Source organism: Emys orbicularis, chromosome 7, assembly GCF_028017835.1.
Source record: "Emys orbicularis isolate rEmyOrb1 chromosome 7, rEmyOrb1.hap1, whole genome shotgun sequence".
Classification (NCBI taxonomy): domain Eukaryota; kingdom Metazoa; phylum Chordata; order Testudines; family Emydidae; genus Emys; species Emys orbicularis.
In genome coordinates, this window is record NC_088689.1 from 70257548 (window position 1) to 70284820 (window position 27273).

General features: G+C 47.9%; 1 protein-coding gene across 1 annotated transcript in view; it reads left to right on the forward strand.

The window, feature by feature from the left end:
* The first annotated feature begins 216 nt into the window (after positions 1 to 216).
* The window catches only part of ARHGAP22 (Rho GTPase activating protein 22), a 231944-nt gene continuing 204887 nt past the window's right edge, over positions 217 to 27273 (forward strand). Inside the window, exon 1 of the mRNA XM_065407857.1 lies at positions 217 to 408. Coding sequence (XP_065263929.1) covers positions 229 to 408 — 180 coding nt within the window. The 5' untranslated portion in view covers positions 217 to 228. The remainder of the gene's footprint in view (positions 409 to 27273) is intronic.

A 27273-nucleotide genomic window follows, 5' to 3' on the forward strand; every position in this document is an offset into this window, starting at 1 on the left:
TGTGGAGGAGAAGCAACCCTGCTAGGAGGATGGAGCATGGAGAGGAATGTAGTGGGGGCAGGGCATCAAGGGGGCATCCCTGCCCAGGAAGCCAGGCCCAAACAGTTGGACAAATGGGCTGAATTTAAAATGTTCTCTTCATACTCAAAATGGCGTCTCCTCCCGTGTTTGGCGCTTCGGTTTCACGCAATGTGTGCTTGTGTTTCAGCCCGGTCAAAGAGCTTAGTGATGGGTGAGCAGACCGGGCTGCCCTCCAGGCCGTCGTCCCCTAGCCCGCAAGACCGAGTGCTGAAGTCTGGCTGGCTGAAGAAGCAGAGGAGCATCATGAAGAACTGGCAGCAACGGTGGTTTGTGCTGCGTGGAGACCAGCTCTTCTACTATAAGGATGAGGAGGAAACCAAGCCGCAGGTAAGGCCACGCTGTGATACGGTGCATCGGCCCTGGCCCCAGAGCTACGGGTGTGACCAGTCTTCCATTTTGAGACCTCTCTCTGAGCCCTTTCTGGTTACTCCTAGTGCTGTGAAGGCTCAACAGTAAGAGCACTAGCATGGGTCTTCGTGGGGTGGTGACCATGGATCCAGAGCTCCCAGGGAATTCTGGGCAATTCCTCACTAACAAAGCAGATCACCATGTTAGCTCCACTCCCTCAGCGATCTGCTGAGTAACTAATGCTCTTCGGGCCTCTGACCAGACCCAAGGCAATTGGCACAACAGGGCATCATTGCAGAGTGTCGCTGCCCGCATGGGGCAGGAGGGGAGACTAGTAAGAAGTGGCTCTGAGGGACAGACAGATTGGAGTTCCAGCTGGAGAGACACCCCCCCCCCCACACACACACACACACAAAGAGATGAGGCCAAGAGGAAAGGAACTAAGCCACAGCAATGGGAGGTAGGAGGAAGCACATCCACAGAGGGGGCTGCAGTTGTAAATAGGATGCATGCTGGGGTGGGAGCCAGTGGAGGAGACGGGCACAATGGATCTGATCCATAGGCGCCGACTCCATGTGTGCTCCAGCGCCGGAGCACCCACGGAAAAAAATTGGTGGGTGCTCAGCACCCACCGGCAGCTCCCCGTGGCCCTGCCCCGCCCCCCTGCTCCAGCTCGCCTCCGCCTCCTCCGCGAGCACGCCGCCGCATCCTGCTTCTCCCCCCTCCCTCCCTCCCAGCGCTTGCACCGCGAAACAGCTGATTTGCAGGGCAGGGAGGAAGGGGGAAGAAGGGGGAACGTGGCGCACTGGGGGAAGAGGCGGGGCCGGGGCGGGGATTTGGAGAAGGGATCCAATGGGGCAGGGAGGGGGCGGAGTTAGGACAGGGACTTTGGGGATGGGGTTGGAATGGGGGTGGGGCCAGGGGCGGGGATGGGGTGGAGTTGGGGCGGGGTCAGGGGCGGGGGGCGCGGGCACCCACCGGCGGCAGAGAAAGTTGGCACCTATGATCTGATCTGGAACATAGGAATGGCCAGAGGCAATCAGACCTGAGGCCCTTCTAGTCCAGTAGCCTGTCTCCAGCAGTGCCCAGCACCAGCTGCTTCAGAGGAAGGTGCCAGAAACCCTGCAGTAGTAGTTGTGAGATAATCTGCCCCCCCAAATGGATGTCACTCTGGTCTCTAACAGTTGGTTTAAGCCCTGAAGCATGAGGTTTAATATCTCTTCCAAAATTCTTATGTATAATGATTATAACGATGGATATTCTGGGTATCCATTTTGCTAAATTCTTGGCCTAAGAACTTCCTGTGGCAGTGATTCTCACAGGCTAATTCCCTATTGCATGAAAAAGTATTTCCTTTTACTCCTCCAAACTTGGGGCTGTTAGAAATCCGGATCTAAACTGTGCCCCTTAAGCCCCCCTCAGATGTAGAGGCAGTATCACCTTCAGGATGAAGCTCTGGGATGGGATTCCGGAAAGCACAGCAGCACCCTCTGCATGGCTCGCCAGCACCGCAAAGAGTGCTGCAGGTCAGACAGACCTAATCTAGCACCCTTGTATTTCTTGCCTTGCCCACTAAGTGTTCCCAGACTTCTCAGTATTGCCTGGATATGGAGCAGCCCTCCTACTGTATCACTAAGGTTTTTAAGTTTCCCAGGTGAATCTTTAGTTTTCTACCCTGCAGCTTTCCTGACGAGGAAGTCCAATTACATGGAATAGTGTGTTCTTATTTATTATGGACTAATCTGAGCTATCTGGTTTCAATAAAAATATGCATTGATCACAGTTCAGAAACCACAGTAAATATCTGTCATCTGAATTATCTTTAATGAAAGGGCTCCCAGCACAAGTTGTAATTGTCAAGGGGTTCTTCCGTTAAACATCTGGATCTGATGGGGCTGTTAAACAGCTGCTGATGTCTCATGAAAGTCTTGATTTAGAGATAATTAACTTAGTATTGTCCATATAGTCCGTATTTTTTCTGCCCTTATTTTTCATTCCTAGCCCTTCTCCTGTGCTGACCTCTCTCTCTCTAGATTCTTATTTGGTGCCTAGCCTCATAGTGTCTGAACATCTTCCAAGATTAAAAAGTGAATACGAAGACAGACATTCTCTCTCTCTTCCCAGAAGTCAGCTGGATTTGTCCACTTCTTGCAGGAACATAGGTCAGAGAAGCGGGGTTTGTGTCGTGCTCTGAAATGGCTAATGTTCATCTCTCTAGATAGTGTAGGTACTTATCAGGCCCTGGTATTACATAATTGCAATGCATCGTACGCAATAATATTTTTATCCTCACTCTGAGGCAGGGGTATTAGCCCCATTATACAGCTGGGGAACTGAGGCCCAGAGAGATTAAGTGACTTGACTAAGGTCACATAGGGAGCCTGTAGCAGAAAGGGTGACCAGATCAGCACTATAAAATATCGGAACGCAAGGGGGGGGAGCAAAAAAAAAAAAAAGGAGTTTCAAAGGGGCCGGGGGCATTAGCAGGCCCCGGCCGCGCGCGCTGCCCTCCTCGCGGAGCCCCCTGGCCCGCCACGGGCATATGCGCCGCACGGTGGGTCCGGGCGGGGGCAGCGCGGAGCGGGCAGGGGTCAGGTGGGCGGCGCGGGCCGAATCCCCGCTGCTGCCGGGGAGCCCTGCGCCTCTCCCTCCCGCTCGCGGCTGTGGCTCCTTCCCGGCGGGACGCGCCTCCCGCCGCCCCGGCCACATGCAGCGCGCGTTCCCCGCGCCTAGTCTCCCTCCTGCCAGGAAGGAGCCGTGGTTGGGGAAGAGGCGGGGCCAGGGCGGGGATTTGGGGAGGGAGCCAATGGGGGAAGGAGGGGGCGGAGCCGGGGCGGGGGGGGGCGTGAGCGCCAGAGCGGAGGGCAAAATTTCTTGTTTGTCCAATGTTTGGTCGGGACGCGGGACAAAGAAGCAAATATCGGGACAGTCCCGATAAAATCAGGATGTCTGGTCACCCTAGTAACAGAGCAGGGAATTGAACCTAGGTTTCCCAAGTCCCAGATTAGTACCCTCACCACTGCACCACCTTTCCTGTGGACACCCAGCCTCCTCTCTTCTGGGAGTGAGTTCCAGATTCAGGAGCTGGTCACTAAGAAAGCTCTGTGTCCTGCACACAGGAACTTTGCTCTTGGGGCTGACAGTTCTAGAGGATGGCAGCTCTCCTGGGTAGCTGCAATCATGCAGAGTGAGACCGTTTCCCCTTTAGGTAACCTAGCCCAGACCCATGGAGAACTTTGAAGGTGAGGCACGAAACCTGGACTATGTCCCAGCAGTAATATTTTGCATGAGAACAGGCTCTCTAGCAGTTCGCTGGTTCTTGTTGTTTATTCCATGCCTGGAATTCTAGAGCCATGGAAGTTGGGCTCCAAGGAACAATATCTATAACAGGAAATCTCTCTCCTCCAGGGGCAGGCCCCTTTGGGGTCACCATCCCTCCCACAGACACAAAACAGACTGGTGCCTTTCACCCCACGAGACTCTCACACTCAGCACTCTAGTTGTTGTCTGCAGACTGGCTGATGAAAAGCCATGATAGATGAAGGTCATGCTGTCAAAGGGCCTTAAGCCCACATGGATATGCCGTTGTGTAAAGAGCTGTGAACAACCCATTTATGCTTCAGTTCTTTACACCTCAATCATGCTGTTCCCTGCAAAACACAGGCCGGAATCATTTACTCTGTCACAGATTTGTGTGTGTGAATCCTTGTATTTGTTATCTTCTGTGTTACTTGGAGGTCTCCATCCTAGTACTGACCAGGTATGACTAGGCTTAGTTTGTGGTCACAGTTCAAGATGGCTTTTGACTTCTCCCAGTCCAGCTCTTCATTGTTGGGAGCTCAGAGTTTTGGGTTCTTGCTAACAGTGATATGATCTTAACTAGTTGAGGGATGGCTCAGGTGGTGTCCATGGCCAGAGAGCACACGACGTGCAGCAATAACCTTGCAAAAATTGTTCTGGCTTGATTTCTGGGATGGATTATACAGATTCCAGATACCTTAAGGGGACAAGATGTGCTGGGAGTCTACACTGTGTTGTCTTAAAAAGTGCTTCTTTTTTCTATTTTTGGGTGCCACTTGAGTTCTTCTGGAAGGCAATGTGTGTTGTGATTAAAGAAGGGTGCTTGTAGTCAGGACTCCTGGGTTCCTGGCTCTGGCGCTGCATCACTGTGTGATCACAACCAAGTCACTTAGGCCCAGATTTGTAAAGATATTTAGGCATTGCTCGGCTCAGTGTTGCAAGCCCTCACTAAGTTTGTTGTTTAAATACTTCTACAAACCTAGCCCTTGGGCTCCTATGTCATCTTAGGAGTTGCAAAAATACCTTTCAAATCTAGACCTTACCCTTTCTGTGTATCAGTTATCCCTATTTTACAGATGAGGGAATTAATAATTGTCCACCTCGGAGACTGCAATAATACATTTTACAGTAAAAACAACGAGGAGTCCTTGTGGCACCTTAGAGATTAACAAATTTATTTGAGCATAAGCTTTTGTGGGCTATGCCCAAATAAATTTGTTAGTCTCTAAGGTGCCACAAAGACTCCTCATTGTTTTTGCTGATACAGACTAACATGGCTACCCCACTGAAACATGTTACAGTATTTTGCAATCCTGGATGACTGAGGCCATGTCTACACTAGTGAGCTTACAGCGCTGTAAGATCGCTCATGTAGCCTCTCTAAGCCAATGGGAGAGAGCTCTCCAGTCGACATAATAAAACCACCTCCACACGTGGCAGTAGCTATGTCAGTGGCAGAAGGACTCGCACCGACTTCTGTTGGTGTAACTTACGTCGCTTGGGTGTGTTATGTTGCAGCTGGGGCCAGGAGCAGGAGCTGAGAGCAGGGCTCGGGAGCCAAGACCAGGGGCTGAGGGCTGCAGCAGGGCTGTGGCTGGGGCCAGTGTGAGAGCAGTACTGGGAGCAGAGCGGGAATGGGTGGCGCTCCCTTCCTGCCCCGTTGTGGGGGCTGGCCCAGGCCCTGCCACACCGGCCCATGCCCTGCTGTGCCCCCCTGAACATCCTTCTGTGCCCCCCTACGGGGGCGCACATTACAGTTTGCAGACCACTGTCCTAGGGGATTGGGAGACTTCATTTGTTTGGAAAGCACTTTGAGATCATGGTGTGAAAGGTGCTAGAGAAGTTCCAAGTCCTGCTAAGGATGGTTCTGGCACCCACGTAAGATTTAGGAGCATCAGCATCTCAGACTGATTTCTTCCTGTAGTATCGGTGCTAGCCAAGTACTGTGTCAGTAAATGATGTGTTTTTCCTGCTCTGCAGGCATCCATTGCTCCTGCAAAGTAAAGGCATAAAGCAAGCTTGCAATGCTAGTGATTAACACCTCGCCAAACAATCCAAGTTAATTAGGGAGTTCTCCTAAAAGAATGTTGGGGGAGTGAAAGGGAGTCCTGAGGTGGCTCATGGGAGTGTGCCTGTGTTAGGGGAGGTGGCCAGAGGCAAGGAAGAAAGGACATCAGGGAGAGGATGGTGAGAGAAGAGAAGAATGTTAAGGAACTTAAGCAGGAGAAGAGAACCAGCTGGTGATTATTTGGGGGAGTGAGAGAAAATGACTTAATAAAGCTAACTGAAGCAGGTCTACTTAGTTAATCAGGAAAGTGAAGATCAGATGATTGAGTTCCTTTGTAGGACAACAGATGTGTGCTGGAGACAGCTTTCCAAGACACTCTGGTACTACAAACTATTTTTTTTATATATATGGAGATATCCTATCTCCTAGAACTGGAAGGGACCCTGAAAGGTCATTGAGTCCAGCCCCCTGCCTTCACTAGCAGGACCAAGTACTGATTTTTGCCCCAGATCCCTAAGTGGCCCCCTCAAGGATTGAACTCACAACCCTGAGTTTAGCAGGGCAATGCTCAAACCACTGAGCTATCCCGCCCCCTGAACTAGTGCTCAGGAAGTTCTAATTTGATATTTGCTGAACAGCTCTGGGGCTAGACTTGCCAGGGATACAGAGTAGTAGATAATTAGTCACTGTGCAGATGTCCGAAGGACATATTGGGAACATGCTCAACTTCAAAATTGTATCCTGCTGGAAAACTGTGGTGACTATTTGTGTGGTGGACGATATGTACTCAGTATAGTTTTCTTTTCAAATCTCCCTTGTTGTTACAGTATCTGTGTCGCTGTGTGTTGCTAGCTAAGCACCTTTTACTGATTGTGATAGTGTGTACTAGGCTCTTTCAGGCCTTCTGGTCCTGCCACATCCTGCCCTGGGAAAAGGAGCAGTGAAGGTGGGTCCTCCAGGCCTGCCTACAAAGGCTGCAGGGAAGCAGCCTATCAGAGCGCAGTAGGTTCCCTTTAAAGGCACTGTAGGGCCTGAGCAGGTCAATTGCTGGCTGGGACCAGAAGAGTGAGGAAGGACTGAAGGGTCTGTGAGACTCTCCAGGCAAGGAGGCCTGTGGGGTCCCATGCGGAGCGGATAAAGCACACGACCAATGTGGTTGCAAGCTGAATCGAATTCTGTTTATTACAAGCTTTCTTTTATAGTTTTTCTCACCGAATGCTTCAGTCGGCTGCCTGTGAGCTCACGAACGTCTCTCTTGGACGACCAGGAGCCGGTATCCTCCGGTACCTCCTGTCGCGGCTGCCACCTCCGCCTTTTCTCACCGAACGCTTCAGTCGGCTGCCTCGATGTCCAAGCCGAATCACATCGGGGTCACCATTTGTGGGGTCCCATGCGGAGCAGATAAAGCACACGACCAATGTGGTTGCAAGCTGAATCGAATCCTGTTTATTACAAGCTTTCTTTTATAGTTTTTCTCAACATTACATAACACAATTAGGCTATAATCACACATCTACCGATTGGACAAGAAAGAGAATCATGTGTTTATCACATGTATAGCCCCACACCGATTGGTTCAACCGTTCCTTACATAAGGCCATGATTTATTACCTTGTTTACCTCATTTTATATAATCCCTAGACCACCAGGGGGCCTTACATAAGGCCATGATTTATTACCTTGTTTACCTCATCTTATATAATCCCTAGACCACCAGGGGGCGCCTTTGTTTTACAAGGCCATGAGCCATTGCCTGGCAAGTGTCCCATCGTGACCCTTACTTTCTCATGGAACTTTCCATTAGGTTGGCGTAAGGATGATACATCCCCACACCTCCCCCCTTTTTCTTAAATAAGGAACTATTTAAGAAACGTAATATTACGTAAATACCCACGAAAACCATCGGGGTGTAAATAAGGATAGCCAATAAGACATTTTCTAAAGGGATCCGATGGGGTGGCCATGGACAAGCAAAAAAGGCTTCTTGGCCAGTCTGGTTCGCCCAGGTGACCCAAACATTTTGTCGTGGGTTAACAAAAGGTACAGAGTTTGGACATACAAAGACCCCCGCTCCTATGATAAGGAGTCCAAACAAATAGAAGTACAGCATTATCAGGTGTCTAGGCTGTGACAAACAACAAGTGCAGGTCCGGTGTCGCGGGGTCGTCGTCCGGCTCCTGCGTGGCGGCGTCGGGCTCCTCAGCAATTCGTGTCTTGAGCCACGGCCGGACCCACTTCGCTGGAACCCACCGGGGACCCACATCGGTGGAAACATCGGAGGAGTATGCCGGAGGCTTCGGGGCAAACGGGTTGGTGACATCCAGTGGCCGGTGCGTGGACACGTTATCCCGTCCGGTGCACCCAATCGCGCAGCCCCACAAACCACAACGAGGACAGGGGGTAGCTACATCATCCGCTGGAGGGAGCTTATCCGGTGGTTTTTTCCTATATGTCCTTTCAAAGCTAGATAAGCCCGGTTCCGCCATTTTTTCCAACCTATTCCGCAACTGCTCACCCTGCCCCTGGCAGTCCGCCCGGAACTCTGGGGTACAAACATTATTGGTGACAGGAAAGCCGGGCTGGTTCAGGGCTCGCAATGTGTGGGACTGCGGGGGATGGCTCTCACCGGCCAAATGGGACAACTGATTCAGCATGTCCTGTAGCTGAAATGTACAATCCTGTTTGTACATTTCCGCCCGAAATTCTTGTGACTTATCCCCTTCTGGGCTCGAGACCTCCATTCTATCCGCGGGGTCGTCCGGTAACGGGACGGTACTAGAATCAACTTCGGGTGCACTGGGGATGAGTGGTATGATAGTGTCCTCACCCCCAAAGAACTCACGGGCTCCCACCGACAACACACAAGGCGGCTCCTCTTTTGGCCAAGAGAGGTCATTAATGGCCGACTGGACCTCGGCTTCTGCCGCAAGCGTCTCTATCAGTTTCTTAGATTTGCACCTATTTGGCTCAATGACACGGCCTCCTTGTTGCCGTGAGAGACCGACTCCCAGAGGTCAGAGCCTAGACTCTCCCAGACTGCCTTATCAAAGACAGTATTTGGTGTAACAAAAAACGCGCGTCTTTGTCCGCATTTCAGCAAATGGGACAACGCGTCAGAGGGAAGCTTCTCTCCCCGCTTTTCAGCGATGCGTAATAAAAAGTCATGCACCGTCTCCTCCTCTGCAGACAAAGCAGAGCCCATTTTATCAAATGCAGCCGCTCACCTGTGAGCTCACGAACGTCTCTCTCGGACGACCAGGAGCCGGTATCCTCCGGTACCTCCTGCCGCGGCTGCCACCTCCGCCTTTTCTCACCGAACGCTTCAGTCGGCTGCCTCGATGTCCAAGCCGAATCACGTCGGGGTCACCATTTGTGGGGTCCCATGCGGAGAGGATAAAGCACACGACCAATGTGGTTGCAAGCTGAATCGAATCCTGTTTATTACAAGCTTTCTTTTATAGTTTTTCTCAACATTACATAACACAATTAGGCTATAATCACACATCTACCGATTGGACAAGAAGGAGAATCATGTGTTTATCACATGTATAGCCCCACACCAATTGGTTCAACCGTTCCTTACATAAGGCCATGATTTATTACCTTGTTTACCTCATCTTATATAATCCCTAGACCACCAGGGGGCCTTACATAAGGCCATGATTTATTACCTTGTTTACCTCATCTTATATAATCTCTAGACCACCAGGGGGCGCCTTTGTTTTACAAGGCCATGAGCCATTGCCTGGCAAGTGTCCCATCGTGACCCTTACTTTCTCATGGAACTTTCCATTAGGTTGGCGTAAGGATGATACATCCCCACAGAGGCCTGGGAGAAACTCTGCTCAAGCAGGGAGCAGACAGAGAACCCTGCGGTATGGGTGAAGAGGAAGGGGCTAGGTGGGAAGCAGCCCAGGGAATAACAGCAGCAATGGAGTTAAAGGAAGCAGCAGGGGCCTGCTATTTGTAGGATCGCTGGGTTGGGACCCAGAGTCGAAGGCAGGCCTTGGTCCCCCCACCAGCCACTAGGGAAGTGGCTTAAGCCCCAAGGAGGGGATAAGACACTGCCTTAAAAGCCCAAGAAAGGAGCTTGGAGTTTAAACAATTCATTACCCTGGAGGGGGTTTGTTCGTTCACCTGTTGACTGTGTGTGACTTGGCCAGAGGGCTGAGCCACTGAAGACCTGTCTGATAAGGGCAACAGCCAGCAGGGGGCACCAGAAGAGCAAAGAGTTCAGGTTCATAGCTGGCCAACAGGAAGTGCTCACGTGAGGGGAGTGCACCCTGTCACACTGATGCTTCCTGGCAGGAAGTCTATTCTGACATAGTCTGAGACACAGGAAATGCAGCTCCTCTCACTTCTAGGTCAGAGGTCCCCAAACTGTGGGGCGTGCCCCCCTGGGGTGTGTGTGGAGGAACATGTAGGGGCTGGCCCAGGCCCTGCTCCCAAAGGGGATGGGGTGGGAGTGCCGTCCAGCCCCGCTCTGCCCTCAGATCCACTCTCGGCCCCAGCCGTGGCTCCGTTCCTGGCCCCAGCCTCGCGCCTCCCCGCTCCTCCCCCCACTCCCAGGAGCCATGGCCCCACTCCCGGCCCTGGTTCCTCAGGGTGGGGGGTATGGACAGGGGTAAAGGGGGGCAAGACCATGAAAAGTTTGGGGAACACTGTTCTAGATCATTGGTGCAGGTCCACCCTTGATGAGAAGCTTTGTAGAGAGCCATTTCACTATCAACGTTCTTCAGTGACCATTATTGAAAGATTTGAATGGTTTTCAACCCAATTTCCAGGGAACAAGTGTCCACATCAAAGTCAACAGTCGCTGCAGGCACTAAGGCCTGAATGCACAAAAGGAGTTAGGTGTTGTGACAGTGAGTGTCTAGGAAATCCTTGTGAATTGCTCTAGGGGTTAGGCAGGAGATAGGAATTGGGTTGCCCTAGAGAGAGGCAGCAATACACAGGCCCAGAGGCAGAAATATAGACACCTGGCAAACTTTTACTGCAAAAACTTAGCTGCTAAGTGAGTTTAGCTGCCTACAGGGTTTTATGCATTGCAGTGTTCCCAAACTGGGACTTAGGCACCTAAAACAGGGACTTTGGTGCCCAACTCCTTCTGTGCACTCAGGACTAACGAGCAGTCTGCAAAGTTGACATGGAGACCAAGCTATCTTCTCAGCCCTAGCTGGGATCCCTCCAGAAGAGTGTTGTGACATGTTATGGGGCAGGGTGGCATAACTTCTGGATGTGAATGAATGCAGACCTTCAGTCCCAGCAATGGTCAGGCTGGACTCTCCACTAAATTTACCGCTTTTTGTTTAATGTATTACTGCTAATTGATCTCTTCCATTTGTGTGACTCTGAATGGATAGAGAAGGCGGTGTAGTTCTATATTACAGGCTGGTGTGAAGCCTACAACTGTTACATAATTTCATGTTTAAATTCTCTGATAAATTATTGGACAGGTGTACCTATCTCGATAATGGTGTTTGGGCTAAATGCTTCCTTGGCTGCTGTGATGTATCACACAGCATATTTCACATGATCTATATATTACCCAGATGCCATAAAACTAAAGTCACTGAATAGAAGGCAGAAGATAATTGAACAAGTCATTATATTCCTGAACTGCTACCTTGGGGTTCCTCAGGGTGGGGGGTATGGACAGGGGTAAAGGGGGGGGCCCGACCATGAAAAGTTTGGGGAACACTGTTCTAGATCATTGGTGTAGGTCCACCCTTGATGAGAAGCTTTGAAGATATGGACTGAGACCTTGAACTTGACTCGCTGTTCTTTGGGAAGCCAGTGAGAGAGCAGAGGACAGGTGTGATGTGCTTGCGAGTAGCCTGTGTTGCTGAGGAGAGACACTGCAGTGTTCTGTACTAGAGTCTGCAATGTCAAATGAGACTTGCATTCAGTTCAGAGAACGAGGTTCTTGATCGTCATCATAGCTTGTTGCTCCAACACCGCAGCCAAAGCCTTGTGTTATCAGGTATCTCCAGGGCCGCCCGGGGGGTGGGGGGGGAAAGCAAGTGGGGCAATTTGCCCCAGGCCCCGGGCCCCACAGGGGCCCCCACGAGAATATAGGATATTGACAGTGGGTACTGCATGAGGAGATGTTTGCCTTGGCTCTCCACATTCACATTTGGGATTATTCCTCAGCTTCCACCTGATCATATTGTCCCCAGTCTTTGCCACCCCAACTCTCACTCGTTTAGAGTATACCAGTAGTTTTGTTTAAGGTCCGTGCCTGGGGACAGTTGTTCTGAAGGAGCCAAGTTCTCTAGGATCACTGTCATTTCTTGCCATTTTGTTACTCTTGCTTTTCACAGTTGTATGTTGGGGTAAGGGATTTTCAGAGGCAAAGCTCTTTCTGGACTTCAACTGACTCGGTGGTGGAATGTGTCAATGCAGTGGGTGTCTTAGATCATACACGTGCATAATAACAACTGTACTGGGTCAGACCAATGGTCCAGCTAGCACAGTAGCCTGTCTTCCGACAGTGACCAATGCCAGGTGCTTCAGAGGGAATGAACAGAACAGGCAATCAGAGTGATCCATCCCGTTATCCACTCCCAGCTTCTGCCAGTCAGAGGCTAGCAGGACACAGAGTATGGGGTTGCATCCATGACCATATTGGCTAATAGTTGTTAGTGGACCTATCCTCCATGAACTTATCTAATTCTTTTGCGAACTCCATTATAGTTTTGGCCTTCATAACATCCCCTGGCAATGAGTTCCACAGGTTGACTGTGCATTGTATGAAGAAGTAGTTCCTTTTGTTTTAAACCTGCTGCCTATTAATTGCACTGGTTCTTGTGTTATGTGAAAGAGTAAATAACACTTCTTTATTCACTTTCTCCATTCCATTCATGATTTTATAGGCATCTATCATAATCCCTCTCTTAGTCATTTCTTTTTCAAGCTGAAAAGTCCCAGTCTTCTTAATCTCTCCTCATATGGAAGCTGTTCCATACCCTTAATCGTTTTTCCCCCCCTTCTCTGTACCTTTTCCAATTCAAATATATCTTTTTTTGAGATAGAGCGACCAGAACTGCACACAGCATTCAAGGTGTGGGCATATCATGGATTTATATAGAGGCATCATGGTATTTTTCTCTCTTATTATCTAGCCCTTTCCTAATGGTTCCTAACATTCTGTTAGTCAAAAAAAAAAAAAAAAAACAACAACCTGCCACTGAACACTGAGCAGATGTTTCCAGAGAACTATCCACAATGAGTCCAAGATCTCTTTCTTGAGTGGTAACAGCTGATTTACACCCCACCATTTTGTATGTGTAGTTGGGATTATGTTTTCCAATGTGCCTTACTTCGCATTTATCATCATTGAATTTCATCTACTATTTTGTTGCCCAGTCACCCTTTGTCTCTCATTTCTGCTGAAAGCATGTCGCCTCACTGATAATGATGTGATCCCTGCCAGGCAGTATAGCGATAGTGTGAAGGGCAGTTTCAAGGTCCCTGTGATGATCCTACAGGATTGAGTGAATTCAGAATCAATTTTGTGTGCATGGCTTGAGTGTGACCATACTGAGACACAGTACTCTGCAGTTGAGTAGCACAAGGCAACACTGGTTGCTTGGAGTGCTTTGGGGTCAGCTTCCGATTTTGTATTGGCCAGTTACTGGAGTACACAGTACCTGGAGTTCACTTTCTTTTTCAGCCTCTTGATATGCTCTTTGTATGTCATTGTTCGGTCGTAGTACTCAAGGACTGTACCATCTCATGGTGGCCTGATGTTTCAGGTGGAATGCACACACTTGTGTTTTGCTGGGATTGGCATTCAGGGACTATGTGCGATAGTATTCTCTAAGTACGCTCTGAGCTAGTTAGGATGAGCTCAAGGTCCTCAGATCTTCCCAACTTGGGATGGCGATGCAAAGATCATCTGCATAAATGAATCTTCACAGTAATTCTGGTTGGTCATTTGTGTAGTCATTAAATAGCAAGGGTACTAGCACTGAGCTTTTAGGCAATCCATTCTGCTGAGTTCACCATCACCTTTTCTGACCATTCACCTCAACCAAAAAAGTCAGTTCTTGAGCAGCGAGGAGATGACCTGGATTATTTTACTATTACTCAAAATTCTTGCCAATTTCAGTAAAAGTGCATGATGGTTTCCAGCGTCATAAGCAGCCAACAGATCAACAAACACAGCCCTTGTGTAGCATGGCGACGACTCACCAGTGCGCCGCCTCCTGCTGATTGTCCTGGGAATTAGCTCTCCAGCTCCAGAGCACCCTCTGTTGGCCGATGTCCCGCCTGCCTTAGGCCCCTGTGTCCCTCTCGGACTCCGGCGCCCCTTTACCTTGCATGCTGCCCCATGGCAGTACCCCCACTCTCTGGGTCTCCCCACCCAAGGGAGCACCCAACCCTCTATCCCAACCTTGCCTCAGTGGCTACTGCCAGTCACCATCTAGCCCCCGCTTACTGGGGCAGACTGCAGTCTATCAACCACTCATCATCAGCAAGGGGGGTTTGGACCTGCTGCCTTTGCCTACCCTGGGCTGCACCTCTGCAACCCCAGTACTCTTCCTGGCCTTTACTGAGGCCTGCAACCTGGGGGTTTTCCAGCCTGGAGCTCCCCAGCTCCTCTGGCCTTTCCCCAGCCCTGCTCCACTCTAGGTACCCTGCTGAGCTCCCAAGCAGCCAGGCCCATCTCTCTCCACAGCTAGAGAGCGACTGCCTGAGCTCCTGGCCCACAGCCTTTTATAGGGCTAGCTGTGGCCTGATTGGGGCGTGGCCACAGCTAAGGCTGTTTCCCCAGTCAGCCTCGTCTTCTGGATCCCTGGGACAGCCCTTTCCAATGGCTCTTTTAACCCCTTCAGGGCCGGAGCGGGTGACCACCCTGCTACACCTTGTAATTTTTACAGGTTTCAAAACCATCTCCAATGTATTGAATTAGGTTTGCAACTTGGCCACAGCCTGAACATCCTGGGAAGGGACCAGCTTGGTCATCAGTCAGCTGCCTTTCTCATACAGCTTGTGGATTGAGCCTCCTGCTATTGGCCGAGAGTTTCACAGAGAGTAGAGCAGCACTGTGATGTGTTCACAACAGCTTACATTGCTGGGTAGATGCTCTCTTGGATTTTGTACAGTGTAGAGCAGTGGTTCTCAAACTTTTTTTTCCATGGACCACTTGAAAATTTCTGAGGGTCTTTGCAGACCACTTAATGATCTTTCCAAATATTGTTTGTACCATTAGCTAACTATTGTAAAGTGCTTTGGATAAAAGCGCTATACTGTATTTAAAAAAAAGTAATAATATTTAATTTTTTTTGTTCTACAAATAAAAGCACACAACTCATATTTTAATATCAGTAGTGTTATCTTTCTAATGGATGTGCCCTCTCTCCCCCACCACAGCAGCCCCTGAGCTGGGTGTGGGAAGGAGGGGGATCTCTCCCCTGCCACAACAGCCACAGAGCTGAGGCTGGGAAGGAGGGCCATCTCTCCCCAGCAGCCACAGCCCTGGAACTGGGGAAAGTCGCCTCTTTCTCTGGCTGCCGCAGCCCTGCATGTCCCAAGTTCCCCACACCCTCTCTTCTCACTCCACTGCCCCCTTCCACCTATGCTCTATTCCCCCCAAGGCCACCACCTCACCTTACATGTGCGTCTTCTCTAGGGTCCAGGCACCTAATTTGTGGAGCCATGCCTGTGCAGCTCCACTAATTAGGTTGGTAGCTCTTCATTCTCTCATGTGCGGCCGCCCAGGCACACACCTTAGAGGGAACTATCCACGGACCACCTGAATGGAGCTCGTAGAACACTGGTGGTCCACGGACCACAGTTTGAGAACCTCTGGTGTAGAGCACTCTGTCACTGCTGAACAAATACACGTTTTCAGTAGGCTGTGATGTCCATTACCGTTCACCCACTGACACGCCGGCATTAATTAGACCGTGTGTGGGCTTGCATGGAGGTAGCATGATCAGGTCCATGACTACGGCAGTACAAGTAATTATAATACTAACAGCAGCATGCACAGTTTGGCCTTTAGCTTGCTGCATTACGGTGGGTTGCAGCGTGCAGGCAGCTCCCAGTGGCACAGACACTCTGCGGGCTGGGCTGGCTGAATTACCCATTATCCCAGGCTTGGCCCATCCTACTCTGGCCCTTATTAGCCAAAACAAATGTGTGGCAGGCTCCAGGGGACTGGGCAAGGGAGCATGCAGCTGTTCTCTCTTCTCTGGCAGTCTGCACACAGCACCCAGACTCATAATATCACTGCTGTTGGCTGGCTGGGTGTGGGCAGAGCCAGAGTCTGCTGGGGAATGGGCCAGGAAGCTGCCATTAACCTGCTCTCTTCGCCCCTTAGCATGCTGCAGGCCTCATGCTGTGCTGCAGTCCCCATGGCAGGCCGAAGCTGTCTCTGGTGGTGGCACCAACCTGTGGATCCACATTGCTGTGCCCGGGGCCCAGAACTGCAGAACCTGCCTTAATCCACTTAGGAACTGCCAGGCAGGATCAGACCAATAATTCATTTCATCCGGACTCTAGAAGTGGTTAATGCCAGTTCAGAGGCAAGTGTAAAAATCCCCAGATGGAAAGATTTCTGAGTAACCTGCCCTCAGGACCAATTTCTTCCTAGCCCCCATCAGCAAGTAGCTGGTTAATGAAGCATGAGGCTTTATTGCCTCTGTACGATTTTATTTTCACTAGTGTAATATTCTTATTGTTCATATAAATGTATAATATGGGCTGCATCAAGAAAGAACTTGAACCTCGCACTGCGAAAGCATTGTCAGTAATGGGGCATTTCCTCAAGAATGTCTTTCATAAACCAAGCACCCTGATAAGTAGAGAGATGAAGCTGAGGATATATAATGCTTCAGTTGTCAGTATCCTGACCTATGGGTCTTCAACATGGCCCTCAAAACTGACAAGAAGTTGGACATCATCCAGATGAAGAATCTGCGAATGATCAGAAACATCAAATGGGTTGAATTCAAGCTGAATGAAGAGACCTGTCTTCTAACTAATAGGTCTTGCTCTCTCAAACGGTCGCCCAAAGCTTTCTAAGGTGGTATGGTCTTTTGCTCTGAATGCCTACCAACTGCCCTGCAAGAATCCTCTTCAACTTTCCTCCAGTGAAAGGGGGATGGAAACGACCTCCTTGGAAGACCTAACGCTTTGGCTGGATGGCGTCAACAGACATCTGTCCCTCATAGACCTCTTACCTTGTAACATGCCAGATATGGCACAGGACAGAACATCATACAGGTGCAGAATGCATTTGGTGGCCTCTATCCTATCTCTGAGAATTACCTAATTTTTTTTTAAATCTGGCTTTGCTTGTGGCTTATTCATAGATTCCAAGGCCAGAAGCAACCATTGTGATCATCTAGTCTGAACTGTATAGCACAGGCCGCAGAACGTGCCCCCCAAAAATTCCTTTAGCAGATCTTTTAGAAACAGATCCAGTCTTGATTTAAAAATTTGTCAGTGATGGAGAATCCACCACAATCCTTGGTAAATTGTTCCAATGTTTAATTACCCTCATTGTCAAACATGTATGCTTTATTTCCAGTCTGAATTTGTCTAGCTTCAACTTCCAGCCATTGAATCATGTTAGACCTTTCTCTGCTAGGTTGACGAGCCCTTCATTAAATGTGTTCCCCATATACTTAACTTGATTACATTCTATATCTATTAATATTCTCTTTGTTAAGCTAAATAGACTGAGTTCTTCGAGTCTAACACTATGAGGCAGGTTTTCTAATCCTTTAATCATGCTCGTGGCTCTTCGCTGACTTCTCTCCAATTTATCAACATCCTTCTTGAATTGTGGGCACCAGAACTGGACACAGTGTTCCAACATGGTTGCACCATGTTAAGTACAGAGATAAAATAACCTTTCTACTCCTACTTGAGATTCATTCCCCTGTCGATGCATCCCAGGATCACATTAGCCTTGCTGGCCACAGCATCACAGTGGGAGCTCATGTTCAGCTGATTATCTACCATGACCCCCAAATCTTTTTCTTCAGTTGTAACTTGTGGCAGTGAGTTCCACAGGTGTATTGACAAAATTAACTGAAAGTTAATTGTAAAACTGTTTCCTTTCAATATTGAATGCATTGCCTAGTCATTGGGAGGACCCCATGTCCTATGAGAAAGTAAGTCAAATCAGAGTGCCTGATTGGATATTTCTTTACCATTTTACATCATAGGAACTGCATCTGCTGAATTTTAGCACTGGAAGTGTGTGACTTCTCAGAGCCCCGTAGACAATTGTGGATTGGGACTTTAAAGGGGCATGGGTGGGAAATGACCGATGAAAACTTAGCTGTCTGTTCGCAGGTCATCTGTGACCTTGGGAGACCTTCCTTGTTGAAGGCCTCATGGTGCTAGGTCAATTTTTTTTTAATCCCTAATTATCTCCAGCTCTTAGGTTACGCTTGCTGTTTTTTAAAATCTGCATTTCTGCTAATGTCAGTATTCAGCATGATCTGCAAATACCGGCGGGGGGGGGGAGGGGGGAGAAGCTTAGCTTAGCAGAACTTCCCACCATCCCATTGATCTTTCCTGCAGGTTATTTATCTGACCTCCCGTTGAGGCTCAGGTGTTGATTGCTTATCTACCGAAGCCTACTAAGATTTGTCAGAGGCCGCCATAATACTACAAGGGATAACGAACCTTGGACGATGCCATTTATAACTTAGTTTATGGATTCTGCATTGTTTGCTTAAAGGAAATCTTGTGACTCCAGCTCTCTACAGAGAATTCTGTAAATATGCTCCTCTTAGAGAAATGACACTATGAGAAACACAGGGCTCTGGCGTTAGCAGTAGAGAAGGAATATGTGTGTAAAGGGGGGGGGGTCCAACAAAGGGACTCCTTGCTCCCCACCTCACACCCACACATTGAGAGCCATTATTGAGCCTGTGGGAAGCTATACATGCTAGAACCAAGAGCCCAGAGTTAAATGTGAGGAGTCAGTTTCAGAAGGTTTGGTTCTTGTACACACATACGCATAAGTTTGCATGCTCTTCCAAACTACCCCGTTGTCCTGAGTCTGGTAAAGCTTGGCAGGAAAAACTCAGGAGAACTGTGCTCCTCATGAGAATACCTCCTGCAACCAGCTCCGAGACCATTTTAAATGTGCCTAGGGGAGTTGGATACCTACTTCACATTCATTTTAATAGAGATTCTGCATCCAAATCCCTTAAGTGGCTTGTCTTGAAAATCTCAGCCATGGGATTTCATCATTTCTGCTGCATGTGAAGAAAAAAAACAGTGGGTGGCGGGGAAGAGTAATTAGCCCAACATTTAGTTTGATTCTAGATATGTGCAAAGTTTCAGGGGAGAGCAGAGTAGTTCTTATAGTTTCTGGGCCATCTCTAGCTGATGCACTAATAATTAAGGTAAAGCATATGGTTGAAACTGTTATGGGTTTGTCTGTGTACGGAAATGTTGATATTGTCTAAGAGTTTGTCTACTGGAGACAACAGCCTTTGTGTGTTCAGTTCAGAAACTGCAAGTCATAGAGTGCGCGCACACACACACACACACACACACACACACACACACACACATATATATAAAACAACCGATTTTAGTAAATCCAGCCAGCTTTGGCATCAGATTTCCTGGACATGACAGAACACTCCCCGGAGCTAGCCTTTCCCAGCATACATTGTTTCCTTAGAAGACGTGTGCTACAGTAGTTGGGCACTGGACTGAGGCTGATCCAAGGCCCTTGTAAGAATTATAGACGGGTGCTTTCCAGAAGAATGGCAAAGTTTTGATTTTTAAATCAAACAAACAAAACTCCCCAGTCTAAGTCACAGAGTGAACTTTTATAGGCACTGCCCTTCTTGAACATTGCCATTCAGGTAGCAGGTGCTTCCTTGTGTTAAAAGGGGTTTTCACCTGAAAGGTTTCTTGTTGGTCCAGAGAAAGGGGTGGGTGGGTGTGTATTTTAAGGTATTTTAAAGAAGCTGTGGGTCTGGCAGCAAGTAGCACAACTCTCTTTGATTCAAGGGGAGCAGGAGCAGGTCTCTAGCTAATTTGTTGTTCTCTTTTTGTATTGAACATTTTATATTGAAAATTATTTAAGGATCTCGAGCACCCAAAATGTGCCAGGATTCTGGCTCTGTCTATTGTACTTGAGCGGAGATGGCTTCAGTTTGATTTTTCTTGTTTTTCCATTCTTTTCCTTGGAATTTTTTTGGCTCTGATTTTCCTTTGCTTCCTCATTTTGTATCTTACAGATGCTTTCACTGTGTCTTCTAGCTTAAGTGACCCTCATTTACAGAGTGGGTGTGGGGTGTTTTTTATTCTGATCTCCTGGATTTTTTTTAACTGATTCTCATCCCTTTTTCAAAAAACAAACAACTTTCAGGTTGGATTTTGATGGAGTTCTGTCTTCTCCCTAGATTCCATCCCTGGGTTTGTGTGGTTTTTGGACAGATAACCTAGCCCTGCACTGTCATCATAATTATTTATATTGCAGTATCGCCTGAAGGCCCATTCGGGGATCAAGGCCCATTGTGGGAGTTGCTGTACGCACATGTAACAAAATGGTGCCTGCCCAAAAGAGTTTGCAATCTGAAATGAGACACAACAGGTGGATGCAGCAATGAGCAGACAGGAGCAGAGAGGAACAGTAGGACCATTATAAAACGTATAATAAGCAATGATCAAAGCACATTGTCAAGCATTTGCAAATGTTTTTATTGACTTGTTTAGGATTGGAATTCTAGATTCCTCTGGAGCTATCTCACTGAGATAATGGGGATTAGTAAACTGCCGGATGACACCTGGTAGTAATCAGACATTTCAGCCCAGCCCCTAAGGAGCTGACACACTTCTCTGCCTGGCTCCTTGTGCTCTGAGACCTGAAGAGTATTTGCATACTTCCATTTTCCAGCCCCTGTCTTGGCAGGAGCATCTATACAACGCAGTCCCACTGGCCCTAACAGACCGCATGGCACTTAGCAGCAGCGTGGCGGCAGTTTCAAAGTGTTTCAAAGTGGGCAAAATCATACATTATGTAGAACATGGTGGAGCTTTATCCTGCCACAAACCACTGTGGGGACAGCCAGCCGCTTCTGGGAATCTTCTCTTCTTATCTCTGCTTCCGCAAACAGCAGGCAACCCTCTAAAAATAACCAGAACATATCCATGAAATTTATTGATCGAGCAGATGGGACACTCTATCAACGGCATACTGCTCCTAGTGTTGAAGCTCTTGTAATCCACTGGGCAGCGTGTCTTACGGGTCGCCTGCTGGGCTTGATTAGCAGAGGGTGTGAATTTTGTACACCCTAGTTCAAGAGCCTTGGCTCTTTGAGCTGCTACAGCTTAAACAATGTGTTTGGCTCTGGAGGTCCCTGGTTTGCTGATGTCTCAGGTTAAAATATGGCCACCCACAAATTTTTACTGTCATGCAAACACTGCCCCCTTCCAAAAAAAAAAGTTAGTGAGAAACATAGGACTCTGACCCACTTTCCTTTCTTCTTCCCAAAAGACACTCCGGCTGATTACCTGAGATTCACCACAAACAGCTGTCCATTTTTCCTGGGTCAGAGCGGAACAGGAGGTGTGGTGAACAGATTTGTCCCTGTAACGATGTCACTGCTTCCAAGCCACTGGAAGAAGTTTGGACTCTAGGAGTGAGTTGTTTCCTTGTTGGGAGAGAAATGAGTAGTTGCAGGTTCAGGATATTTTCCCCTAGGCTGCATTGCTTTCACAATAACCGTGGAGTTCTTGTTCCTCTGAGCACAGAAATATATCAAACAGCCAAAGCAGCAGCAGTGGAAGTCTCTGGCTTGTGTTATGCAGGTGGTCAGACTAGATAATCACAGTGGTCCCATCTGGCCTTAGAATCTACACACCAAAGCTTGAAGCTCATACAGCTCCAGAAAGTGGCTGTGTTCCAGGCCTTCACCCAGCAGTGTCTCTTGCAGTTTGACTCTATGGACATGAGCAGTATTGCAAAAAAATCCTACCAGCACTAAGAGGAGCCTAACAAAGTAAAATGTGTGACCACAGGAGACTTGTCTATATTGGGGGGGCCCATGCTGGTACAGCTGAACCAGCAGTTGCACTAGAGGGAAATGTTTTGTAACGTTCCCTGATGTAGATAGGGTGCCAGGCGTCCAGTTTTCAACCAGAATGCCTGGTCGAAAAGAGATCCTGGCAGCTCCGGTGAGCACTGCTGACTGGGCTTTTAAAAGTCTGGTCAGCGGCGCACCCTGGCTAAGGCAGGCTCCCTGCCTGCCCTGGCTCCATGCGGCTCCCAGAAGTGGCTGGCATTTCCCTCTGCCTCCTAGGCTGAGGCGCAGCCACGGGTGTTCTGTGCACTGCCCCCTCCCCGAGTGCCAGCTCCACAGCTCCCATTGGCTGAGAACTGTGGCCAATGAGAGCTGCAGGGACACCCTGACCCCCGTCCTACACCCCAACCCCTGCTCCAGCCCATAGCCCTCTCCTGCATCCAAACTCCCTCCCAGAGCCTGCACCCCGCATCCCCTCCTGCACTCCGAACTCCATTCCCCCAACATGGCAGATAACAAAGCTTTTACTGTATTTGGCCTCCCTGTTGACACAATCCAAATGGGGCTTCTATGATGTGTAGATTTGTCCTCAGAACTCATTTCATAGAGGCCCACTAAACAGCTGTGAGACAGTGGTAACTCCAGCTAGTATTGACATAGGTTGGATTTGAACCCCTGACCCAGCAGGGTTCTATGGCTAACTGCCCACCCTCAGAGAATGCTCAGGAAGGTACGTTTAGTTAGGATTTGGTGTGTTTTTGTTTCTGGACCTGCTGGAGTTTACTCTGCTTTGGTATACAGAAGTTGGCCCCTGTGATATTGAAACTGATTTAAACCATTGTTAATTTAGCTCCTGAGCAAGGTTTCTAATGCAGCCTGATTGACTGGTGGAGAAGTCACATCAATCTGTTTAAATTCAGTAATGTTTCACTACCAGTGAGAGCTGCTGATGGAATCAATATGCCCTGCCTGCTTATATAGATTCTTCATATCATTCCTACTTTCTATTAGTTTATTTACAGTGTGTTTTACAAAATGCCAGAAAGCCTGGACGGTAGCGAGCTAGACTCTGTTATCCACTAGAGAAGTCTCTTATCACCTGATGGGAACAGTTGTAAGAGAGCAACTCCACCCAGTGCAGTCGGACAATATGCAGGTGGGGAAGACCATGCTGGAGGCTGCTGTGACAATCTATCCCTTCGCCATGCACCCATGACCTAAAAGTACTTTCCAGAGAGAGGCCTGAATGACAAACTGCAGCTCTTGATCCAACCTCTACCTAAATTCAAGGATGTCCAAAATCTGAATTCAGATTTCAAGCTTGTGTCTTGTACCTTTTATTGGCTGGGGGATGAACTGAAGACATGTCACCCTCGATCCACTGCCGATCTCTCGCTGACATCAGTCAGTAGTTGGGACAAAGATCAAGGGTAAAATATGGTCTGTCATTAATACGTGGCCTTCCAGTTATTCATTACCTCATAGTCCTGTTCAGCATCACTCTGTTGCTATGTTTTCTCACCACCCTGTATTTCTTTTCCTTCTCCACCCCCCCTTTCTCTGTCTTTCCTTGTCTTTGTGTCTCTCCACTGTTCTTCCCTCTGCAGTGGAGCTGGTTGAAAAATGGGCTTTTTGCCATGGAAAATATTAAAGACCATGAGGGGAAACTCATTTTAATCAAAAAGTTTCACTGAAAAGTTGGAATTTTCAGTGAAAAAATGAAAACAAAAACATCTTGATTTGGAGATGTGGTTCAGGTGCCTCAAGGCCCCATTGTCCCCTATAGGCTAGGCTCCCTGGTCAGACTGCATCTCCCATGATGCATTAGTCTCTCTGGCTATGGTGCATTATGGGAGATGTAACCTGGCTGTTAAGCCCAGCCCATAGTTGAGAACGGGGAGGAGGAAACCACTCTACAACTCCCATGATGTGCCACAGCAAACTATATCCACATTTTGTCTGAAACATTCCAGTTTTCAGGCATTTGGGTTGTCGATGAAAAATCTAAATTTTCTGCAGAAAGACACTTTTTATGAAAAACGTTGTTTAGACACAAACCCAATTTTCCCTCAAAAATCAGTGCTGATGGAAAATGTTTGACCCGCCCTGCTCTAGATGTCCAAGTCTTTCCCCCCTCTCCCATTCCATTATCTAAAATGATCAGCAGTTAAACAGCTAATGCTGACACGTCAGTGTCGATATGGACTTTGCCTGGAATAGATCTGATTTGGCCGTATTGATTTCCAAGCTGCCTGAAAAAAGCCAGGCTGGGCAAAAGAGACCCTCATTGATTCCCCACCAAAATATCCCTGTAGACAACCCTCTCACCTTCAGAGCACGTTCAGGTGTGGGGTTGCAGGTGCTTTTCCAGTTTAGTGCTCCCTTTAGCCGTTCTGGTTCCACGGTGATCTGTCATTTTCTGTGGCCTCGTCCTCCAGCCAGATCACTGCTCTTTGTTTACCCTGGAAGGGGAATGCACTAAGTCCCAAAACAGGAAATTGTAATGGTCTTTATTCTGAACTTTAAGCATGTGCTGAAGTCCTATTGAAATCAGTGGGAGTTAAGCATGTATTTAAATGCTTTGCTGAGTCAGGAGAGGGGCCGGAAAGCAATTCTGAAACACCTGTTGGCTAATACTTCCTTTCCCTTGCTCTTTTGCTTCCCTCTGTAATTTCCTTATCCTTTTTCCCATCGTTGCCAGCAGCTTTGGAAGTCCATGTGCCTTACGGCAGGCAAGAAATGGATGTAATGTGAGAGTCATAGATGATATGTTAGAACGAACAAAAAATAAAATGGAACGTCAGGCCAAAATCTGAGATTACCTGGACGAGAACACACCTGAGCATTGGGAAATTTGCAATCTCGGTCCAAACGTTGAGGCTTGTGCCCATCTCTAACTAAAAATAACTGGATGATCAACTCCTAACGGGTCTATATTATATTGTATCTGCCCACTTAATGGCTGATGAGCACATGGCCTTCAACTGAATGAAAAAGTTTGTCGAGTCAGTTCTATGCTCTCTTGATAATTTTTTTCCCCCTTAAAGGCCCTTTCCTGCACACTTGTCTCTGCAATAGAGAGTTGAATCGTGTTTTCCCAGCATGTTTGCATTAATGACATTTTAGTGCTCATTGGCATATTCCTGATCTACGTCCTGCTGACAAATGCAGAGTTCAAGAGGAAGAAGCCAGTCATTGTAGCTGTGGCATTTAGTCTCATTAATGATGTGGAGTGCTGGATCCGACAGCTCCCTGGCTAATGGAAGCTCAACTAGTTAAGTTGCCATGCTGTGCTTATGCAGTTTAGGTGAAGATCTTGGTAGCAGTATATTCATTATCTTAATTTCATCCAAATAATTTCCTCCTGGGCTAAACCTGGCATACTGTAAATAATGTGCAAATCCTAGAAGAGAATGGGTTCTCTGTCTAGGAGAGCCAAAATACTGGGCCAAATTCAGTAGACCTGTCTGGGAAATGATTTCATTTACATGTGAAAAATTTCAAGTTTTTGATGATAAACCAAAAGCTCGAACAAATTTGGGTTTAAAATGAAAAATCTTTGGGTTTTTGGGTTTTCAGCAAAACCACAAATCTTCATTAAAAACCATTTTTACCTTCAAAGAAGGAAACCCTTTTTTTCGATGGAAAAACCTTTTGTGCAAGATATTTTTGGTTAGCTCTAAAATCCAATCCTGGTGTAAGCAGGTGAAGCTCAACTGAAGCCAAGGGAGTTGTTGTAACCCATCTGTATTTGTCTTGTTTTATCTAACTAGCTCCCTTGATGCAAGTCAAAAACAAGAGGCCAAAGAAAGAATGGGCCATGGAAACTGAACTCCCTTCTCACCCTTAAACGTGGTCCCTCTAGCTCAGCAATGAGGCTCTTTGACAGGGCAGCACTGGGGAGATTGGCCTTTCCACTAGATGTGGATAAATAGAGGACCTCAGTCTTCAGGACCATCAGCCTGATATCATGTTCCACATTGGCATGAGACTTCCTCCAGTCCAGGAGGAGAAAGCTTCACAGGGAGGCTGTCTGTGACTGAGGGGTCTTGCCTCATCTATTGGCTATATTGATTATTTTAAATCCCTAATTAGCAAACTGATTAGACCTCTGAAGTTTGATAGGTTGTAGCACCAGTAGAATTAGAATTACTGACTGGTTGGGAACCCCAACATGCATGGTGGCATCACTCACCCTTAAGGAAAAGCTAAGTTTTCAATATTTTAACACTGTTAGTAAAAACACAAAGGTTCCAGTTCAAACAAGAATATAGCAGCAGTGCAATATTCATTTGACATCCTTTGTCATATCATACTCACCTAGGGATAGAAGGCAGGTGGTGGCCCACAGGGGTTCTCTCCTGTCTCTGTCATGCCATGCGAGTCCAGTGGTCAAGGTCTTGTTTCCCTAGATTGTGGTTGGGCCTATTATCGGGTCTGAAGACTGCCATGAATTTTCATGAGCGTGTTCTGCATCCTTTGCCCATAACTAACGTCCTCACCCTAATAATGTTGGGCTGTCCTTGTCCTACAGCTTGGTATAGTAATTATCCCAGACTAGCATATATGTCGGTTACTGTTGCAATTATGCATCTGCTGATGTTCCTATCCCAAAATACCCCAAAACTAGTATCAACTGACTTCTTGCAGTTCCCTATCAGCGTTTTATGCAAGATCTCAACAAAACTGCATATTGCAAAATGAGCAAAATATCTTATGCCATCTTGTGACTTGTGTAAATTTCCCAGCAGTGACTATATGCTACGGCTTATAGTCTTTACTGCTTACGCTAATAACTTAAAGGTTCAGGCCTATAGGTTCCTTGCATTCCTGCTAGATATGATATCTTAGCTGAAGCTAACTGAAAAACCTGTAAGCTCCAGGGACCTATTTTCGTTTCCTAGTTGTCTGCTTTGAGGCAGAGTTCCTCTGGGCAGAGTCATCAGACTCCTTTGTGGAGCAATGGGTGTTGCCTGGGGTTCTCTGCTCAGTATCCCCATTCGGTTCCCAGGTTTTAACCCTCACTCCTGCTCCTGTTTTCTTCTTGTCCCATGCGGTCAGTTTATTCCTATCCTGTGGCCCGTCCCTTGCCTGTGGGGGGTGGGCCTTTAGTTTCTGGTAAGCTCTGCTCACCTTTCCAGTGTTTCAGATGGGATACTCCCATGTACCCCAAAGTCTTGAGACCTTTTCATCAGCCGCCTCCTGACAGCTGTTCTGCCATAGGAGTCATGGGTGGGCCATCCAGCAGTAGATGGTCCAAGTCCCTCCCGGAGCTTGGCCAGCTCTCTTAACACTCTGATTTCAAGCACTGTGTGCCAGCTGTTGGCTTTCTGAGACGCAACTCCATCCTTCCTTTCTCTTTCAAATGCAAATTTTTCAGAGCCATAAAGAATTTAACAATTTTTAGGAAAAACAGGCAAACCCATCTGTTGTAATTATATTAAGTGCAGGGGGGGAATTCTTTGAAAATCCAGGGAAATTAAATTGAGAAAATGACATGAAAATGCATCAAGACTGCACAGT